Genomic DNA, 7,904 nt, shown 5'->3' on the forward strand with positions numbered 1-7,904 from the left:
CTTTGAATAGAAACTTGATAGGAAGGAGAATTCTTTATGGAGGAGAGAACTTTGTATTTTTGCTTGATACAAATGTGTAGGATTACATCTCTATTTATACTACTCTAAGGAGAACTCTAGACACACTAATTCTAGAGAGTTCTCAACTCTAGAGATCCAAAGAGTATTCTAGAGAATATTACAACCATAAGAAATATCTAGACACTCCAAACACTACAAGAATTCTCTAGAAACATGACCCATAATTACTTAAGCCCAAAATAACTAAGTCCAAGGAACCAAATAATTAATTTAGGCCCAAATCAAGTTTATATTTCAACAATATCATCAAGGTAAAATAATTCATATCAGAATCCTGCGGGATTCTATGCAGTGGAGGAGTCTAGTTGAATTTATAGCAGATACAACCACTAATGATTGATTGTAACCCCATTATAGGGGATAGGTTCAACAATCATCTGTTTAAGAAATTTGGTATTTGAAGCCTTTATTACATATGCATCTATACATTTCAACATAACGACCAAGATTTTCTGGATTCATCAACATATAAAGGCTTTTGACATTTCTTTTTAAATATGTTATCATCCTCTACCATGAATCAGGAACACTGATCTTGTTGAATTGCTTGCCAGTAAGACCACGGGATGACCTGTCACATTGCAAAATACATCTGTTAGAGAACATCAGACTAGGATTTGTATGTCTTAATTGAGAAAATTTGATGGTAGAAATCTCAAATGCAAGCTTTCTTGGACAAGAAAAATGATTTCGAAATATCACACATTTAAATATCAGTTTTTAAAAGTTCCACCAGATTTGCTTTGGCCTTTTCTATAAATTGAAGCTTTGAGTGGACACTATGAAATGAAATATAAGTATATAACGTAGACAAGCTTTTCTAATGAAACAAGAACAAAGTCTCTAGTGCACGATTTTGAAGTTGTGTGGCTAGCTACCTCTTGTTAGCAACAAATATGGGACAAAGGAAAATGAATAAATTAATGAGAAAATAAGTAAATAATAACACATGCCTAATGGAAAAATTTCTTTTCTCAATTCTTGTACTTCATGGTAGCTTTCTCAAAACCAATGGTTGGAAATTGTTTTGCATAGTCCTCAACATCATGGCGGAGCTTTGCTATCTCCGATTGAAAGGTAGAAGATGATTGAATTGTGGCCAAGAAGTCCTTCAGCTTTGTTCCTGATTAAAAAATTTCAACATCAACCACATATTAGCTTAGTAAGCACCCAACAAGCCAACAGAAAGAAGTTAAAATAATTTATGAGTCATTTTCAGATAAAGAAACAAACGCAAACTCAGGAAGCATAATGAAGATCTAAGAAGTAAGAACCTTTGCTCTGTCCCTTAATCTTCACAGCCAACTTCACTGCTGCATCAAAGAACTCTGCTACCTTAACAAAATCCTCCTCAACAAATCCTCTAGAAGTAAGAGCAGGGGTTCCTGAATTCCACAAGAGAAATCATGTAAGTGAATTAAAACATAAAAATTATAATAGAAGCAACAAAGAGCTTGTACCCATCCTGATGCCACCAGGAACCATGGCAGACACATCTCCAGGAACAGTGTTTTTATTAGCTGCAATATGAACTGCTTCCAACACCTTCTCAACTCTGGAGCCATCAATACCCTGCACATTTTTTTAAAAATAATGATAATAATAATAAAAAAGATTAGTCTATTTTACTGATCCTTTAGAATGAAATAAATTACTGCTTTCTTTTATTGATCTGACATAATATATGCCTTTTAAGATGTTACAAAATTTCTCCTGAATGAAACCACAACAGTAAGTAGTATATTAATAATTCATGTCAGTTTTATGACTAAATACAAACAACCAGCATTAGATGAGATGATTTATTGTTCAGAGCCACTGAGGCTTACATGAATTCCCAAAACAATTTCCTATTACCTTATTCTTCAGATTCACCAAAACCAGGTGATTCTCAGTTCCCCCAGAAACCAGCTCATAGCCCCTCTCACTTAGAGCCTGGGACATATTTTAATTTCAGTGTTAGGTACAAGAAGTTAATTTCTTGTATAAAAAACTTCTTGTATATGAAAAAGAAATTAGTAACCACTTTGCAGATTAAGAACCAAAATAGTCAGGAAAGACGTTCGCTTCTGTAATGTACCTGTGCAAATTTAAAACTGTTGCTGAGAACTTGTTCCTGATATGCTCTATATTCGGGAGTTGTGGCCTGCATACACAAAGAGAAAGAAATATATACGATAATAAATAAATATATGCAGAGCACATACTAGTATTTCCACAATATCAATTATTTTAAAGGTTAAAAAGAAGTTATGGCTCCAGTGAATCTGGTTTCCAAGCTATTTAAAGAATGTGGAGAACCTTTTAACTCCTCTTTTAAAGCTACTAACTTATGCTCATTTTAAGACTTATTCACCCCACTCATTTGACATATATTGAAGTTTCTACGGATTGCAGAAAGTAACCTACGTTATCCTCAAATTAGGTCACGTAGCAAATCAAACCCCTAATATAAACATTATTATTCTAAGATAGAAGAAGAATCTTACTACAAAGTCATTTGATTGTCATTGGCAGCTGTAAGTGGATACAAAAATATAAAGAAAAACATAAAGTGTCACAGATCCTTTCCATCTCAGTCTGTCACTATTGAAACACTGATAAAAGTAATTATCATATTATGATCATCTCCACTTGTGTACCTGCTTCAATGCAACAGCTAAACCAGTAATAGTGTGGTTGTGAGGGCCCCCTTGCAGTCCAGGGAAAACAGCTTGGTTGATTTTGTCCTCATAGTCATACAATAGCTTCAAATTGCAAGAAGAACAACTGTTATGATTTATGAATTTACATCAACTCAAGTAGGAAACAACACAAACTATCCTATTGATCAGAATGAAATCCGAGAGTACAGAGATCAAAATAAACAAAAATGTCAAATTATTTTCTCCAGGATACTTACCTCTTTTCCTTGTTTGTTAATTTCTTTAACGCCTTTTCTGTAGAATATCATAGCTCCACGTGGTCCCCGAAGTGACTTGTGAGTGGTGGTAGTAACTACATCTGCATAATCAAAAGGTGATGGGATGACACCAGCTGCAACCAATCCACTGATGTGTGCCATATCTGCCAATAATATAGCTTTCTGTTTATCACAAACCTGTAACATGCTTCACAAATTTAACCTTGGGACTTCCATAGTATCATTCAAAGTAAAAGGTACAACAACAACAGCCTTATCCCTTCACCAAGAAAAAAAGGGGAAAAAAACAACTGTCTTATCCTACTTGGTGAGGTCAGCATTCGAAGTAAAAGGTGAAAATAAAAAATTCTACTATGCAATTTATTTATAAAATCATCCTATACCGTATACTTGTGAATGCATATTACCTTGCGTACACGTTCATAATCATACAGACGTGCATAAGCGCTAGCTCCAGCAACAATTAATTTTGGCCTGAAGAGTGTTGCTGATTTCTCCATCTGCATTTCAAGATTTTCACATCACAAAAACCACAAGATGACATAAAAGGGTGACATGAAAATATCAATGAAATGTAGCTAAAAGCATCACAACCATGATAAAAATATCCTGCAATGATACCTGGTCATAGTCAATGTATCCCGTACTTTCGTTCAATCTATATGGCATTGTCTCAAAAAATATTGAGACAGCAGATATCTTTTTGGTATCAGTCTGCGTAGTTATAGCAGCAATATTAAACGAGTATAATTTTTCATTAATGACCCCAAGGTCTACTCAATCTTTGAAAAGATATCAAAATAAAAAAGACAATAATTATTAAATAGCCATATACACACTATAGATTTGATTATAAGATGAAATGAATGGTGGAAGTTCAAACTTCAAAAGTACCTGATATCCATGAGAAAGATGGCCACCATGAGGAAGATCAAGTGCCATGATTCTTTCATGAGGTTTAAGCAATGCAGTGTAGACATGGAAATTTGCAGGAGACCCTGACAGAGGCTGCACGTTCACTGCAATTAAGGGGTAACAGTGGCATATCAGAAGACTTGGACAAAATTTATTTCAAAATTTAATGAATCTATAGGACATTGAAAAAGCTCTTAAGTGATTATTTCAAAATTTAACCAGCAAAGCCAATGTCAGACTTCAACCTCTTGAATCTTAGATTAATTCCACCTTAGGATGTATAAAACAAGTTCAGAGTTCTGTAGAAAAATTAGTACCATGGCTCATAAACAAATAATAGCTCCCAAGGAATAGGCACATTCACTTGCATGCTAATAACAAGAAGAGAAAAATAGTACATTCTAGTAAAGCCCAAAAAATATATAAAGCAGGGTATTTTTTTATTGTGCCGCTATTTTATTTGTCTTTGTGTGTTTACCTCCCCATTTAGCGGGATCCAATCTAAACGCTTCCAGGGCACGCTTTTGGCATAGTGTTTCAGCCATGTCAATATACCTGAAAAGGAAAGATCCACAATTTTTCGAATTTGGATTCTGTGAAGAATAAGATCCAAAATGCCAACCACTAAATAAACATCATTGTGCTCCTGGATTAGTTATGAAGACAGATTTCACTCTTCTAAAGCAAGTAAAGATAAAATTAGTAATACCAGTGATAAGAAAATTAACCATTACATCCATGATTTGTAGATTCTACTTGTTATTTGATGAGCTTTACTCAAAATTTTGTAGTTTATAATAAATTTTAACTAATAGTAATAGAGAATGGCGTTAGAAAGTGAATTATTTGCAAGCACTCTTTTTTACTGCACATGTGCACCTAATATCAATTATTGATTTTCTCATCAACTAAAATTACATGTTTTACTCTCTAAATTAGTAACTTTAGAGGAGCCTGAATATGAACACATGTAGATGAAAAAAGTGAGAGAGACGTACTCATTTCCACCATAATATCTTGCACCAGGGTACCCCTCACTGTATTTGTTGGTCATCACAGATCCAACTGCTTGCATCACAGACACAGAAGTGAAATTCTCTGACGGTATCAGTTCCAGCCCCTTCACAGTTCACCCAAAAACAAAAAAAGTCAATCTATACATCATAACTTTTATTAATAGACTTGATTTCAAATTTCAATCCTAAGATATAAATTAGAGAAAAATGTGTTTTTTTTTTCCTTGTATTGTTTGTTAAACTTGGTTTTAGTCTTTGTACTTTTAAATTGATAAATTTATAGTCTCCCAATTTTATAAAATATGTGAATTTAATCCCTCTTTCAATTTTCTGGCGGTCAAAAACCTTTAAATTTGAGGAAGGACTGAGTTTACTTATTTTCAAAAGTTAGAAAACTAAATTCATCAATCTGAAAATAGAAAGACTAAAACAAAGTTTAACGAAAAGTATTGAGACTAAAAACACGTTTTTTCCTTATAAATTAATAAGGAAGGACCACCTGATACATGACCATAAAACAATTATAGATACCTTCCATTGCCTAGCTTTCTCAAGCTCAATAATATCAGCAATCTCAGGATCAACGACCTCAAGTGAAGCATTCAACTGCTTCGGCCACTGCAAAGGCGCAATATTTTCTTCACCAAATCATGAATGAACGAAACTTTTAGAAAGAAAGTGAAATTGTTCATAGCAATGGACTTACTGTAACTCCGGGTCGCTCCTTGTCGTAAACAGCTTCATCAGGCAAAGACGACTACAAAAAGCCGAAAAAAAAAAGAATAAAAAACTGGTGGAGAATGAAGATCATAGCAGGAACTAGGAAGTAAGAGTAAGAGTAAGAGACCGAGAGAGAGGAAGAACCTTGTAGTAGAGGGAACCCGCATTGAAGAGAGGGCGAAGAGGCTTATCAATTGAAGATGAAAGCCTGCGAAGCGCCATTGCCATCGCCATTTCTCGCACACACACAAAACAGAGACAAAGAGTAGTGTGTCTGCGTTTGTGTGTTTTTGAAGAAGCCGCTCGTTAATCGTTATCCCAATCCCACTGCTAGTGCTCTCCATCGGTTTTTGGCATGGCGCCACGCTGTGGGACCCACCCTCAGATTTTAGATTCCTCTATTTTTTTAAATAATAGTAATAATTTTCAACATGTCTTAATTAGGATACGGCCATACAGGCAGCATTTTTTCTCCCATGTGTAAATTTTTCTATAAATATTTATTGGAAAAAACCAAAAAAAAAAAGTTTTTTTTCTTAAAATTAAGCTAAATTTATGCAATATTTATTCAATTACATAACCTACTAGCATTTCCCCATAGGTGCTTGAAAAAAGTTCCCGTTAATATATATATATATATACTTTTTTCTATTTATTATTAGTTAAAAAATTTATTAACTTATAAAATCATAAGTGAGACACACTGAATAAAAGTAAAATTCACAATTTTTTAACTTTAAATACATAAATAGAATTATTATGAAAATATTTTAATATTTTTAATACTAAATAAAACATATACAAGTGTGTTAGATTTTGAAAAACGTTTATTTAGTACCAATAATGTCTTCTAAACATCAACATACAACAAATTAGTTACATACATTTTGTCACAAAAAATTCTTACATTTTCTCATATGTATGGTTATGCAACCTAAACTAATGTAAGTTTCACTTTTGTATATTTTTCAATGAAAAAATTTGAATAAAATAACTATAATATTTGAACTCAGTAAACCTCTATATTCGGTGACCAGCTGAGCAGGCAACTCGGATTTAGAGAATCTAATGGATTTAATTAAGGTAAGAGAAAAATTCTATTTTCTACTAGAAAGATAAAAATATCTTCTAAAATCGAATATTATCTGTTATTAGAGGAAAGATAAGATAAAATCATATATTTTCCTATTTTACATTATCTAAAAAGGAAATTGAGATTTTATCATCCAATTTCACTTCTATAAAAGGAAATCATCAAGCTTCGTAAACCAACTCTTAATCCAACCTACATTCTGATACATGTATACTTGTTTGCCGCTAACTTGAGCGTCAGACTGTTTTCGGAGGTGCACCCCACCACTGTTCATGGAAAAGCTCACGAAGGAACGACGCCATGAAAAGGTTTTGCCAAATCCGGTAAGAACATTTGGCCCCCACCGTGGGACTTATGGGAAGAGGAGGAGGAACCTAGTCATCTTCGATGCGATCCCATTGCTTTCCCTTGGCCTTGTCGACCTGAACCTTCTCAGCCTAAGACTTCTTGATGAATTGATAATCAAACATGGCCATAATTCCTGAAAAAAGAAAAGCAGGGTCAGAACTTGGCAAAGAAAAAATAACAAAACAATACTCATGATCCCAATTCATGGTCGAAGTTTTGGAGAAAGGCATGTCCATTAGGGTCTTACAATGAAGAGCCATGGGAAACTTATGAAGTACACTCATATCTTTCTGCTCGGAGGGAGACATGTATATAGGGGTGTTCATGGGCCGGTTCGGGCCAATTTTAGCCAAATTCAAAATCCAACCCAATCAAATTTGATCAGTTTGGTTTTGTTCGATTTTCACAATTTTTTTTGAAACTCAACCCAACCTATTTCATTCATGAACGATTTGATTCGGTTCGGGCCAACGGGTTACCCATTTAAATTTGATCTTTTATTTTCTTAGAATTATTATTTTATATCATGATTCATCCAAATATCCAATATAATTAACAATATTATCAAATGTCTAAAAGTAGTAAAATCGATTCATTTAATATCATCAACAAAATATTCTAAAATAGACTAATACAAATTAAAACAAAATATTCTTCAACGAGATTTACTATAATAGTTTGAATCATAACTATTTCCTACAAACTAATTTCTTGCAATAAGCTTTGCTGCAACCAGATTTGCTACAATCAGATTTGTTCCAACCAGATTTACTGAAATAAATGGATAAAATATGATCCATTAATATTA

General features: G+C 33.5%; 1 protein-coding gene across 2 annotated transcripts; it reads right to left on the reverse strand.

Moving 5' to 3' along the window:
* Positions 1-290: 290 nt before the first annotated feature.
* LOC100499635 (serine hydroxymethyltransferase 5) lies at positions 291-6,062 on the reverse strand. Of its 2 annotated transcripts, XM_006601686.4 has the most exons (16): positions 5,800-6,062; positions 5,642-5,692; positions 5,467-5,553; positions 4,918-5,039; positions 4,398-4,474; positions 3,899-4,023; positions 3,626-3,718; positions 3,412-3,504; positions 2,984-3,181; positions 2,724-2,828; positions 2,162-2,227; positions 1,939-2,016; positions 1,542-1,653; positions 1,356-1,466; positions 1,035-1,204; positions 291-652 (listed from the first exon to the last, which is right to left on the reverse strand). In XM_006601686.4, exons 1-15 carry the CDS (start codon positions 5,887-5,889, stop codon positions 1,056-1,058), a joined length of 1,557 nt encoding a protein of 518 aa, XP_006601749.1. In that variant the 5' UTR covers positions 5,890-6,062; the 3' UTR covers positions 291-652; positions 1,035-1,055. The 2 variants fall into 2 exon arrangements, with proteins under 2 accessions (XP_006601749.1, NP_001237509.1); NM_001250580.1 differs by lacking the exon at positions 291-652 and having other exon boundaries at positions 1,056-1,204; positions 5,800-5,889.
* Between the last annotated feature and the right edge of the window lie 1,842 nt (positions 6,063-7,904).

The sequence above is a fragment of the Glycine max genome, chromosome 18 (assembly GCF_000004515.6).
Source record: "Glycine max cultivar Williams 82 chromosome 18, Glycine_max_v4.0, whole genome shotgun sequence".
Taxonomy (NCBI): Eukaryota; Viridiplantae; Streptophyta; class Magnoliopsida; order Fabales; family Fabaceae; genus Glycine; species Glycine max.

What these genes read in the sequence shown, in the direction of transcription:
- LOC100499635 (XM_006601686.4), bottom strand. Translation starts at nt 5,889, where the DNA reads ATGGCGATGGCAATGGCGCTTCGCAGGCTTTCATCTTCAATTGATAAG. An exon ending in ATTATGAACGTGTACGCAAG is followed by an intron (nt 3,182 to 3,411) that starts GTAATATGCATT and finishes AGCATGTTACAG; the next exon opens with GTTTGTGATAAACAGAAAGC. An exon ending in TCCTGGTGGCATCAGGATGG is followed by an intron (nt 1,467 to 1,541) that starts GTACAAGCTCTT and finishes TGTGGAATTCAG; the next exon opens with GAACCCCTGCTCTTACTTCT.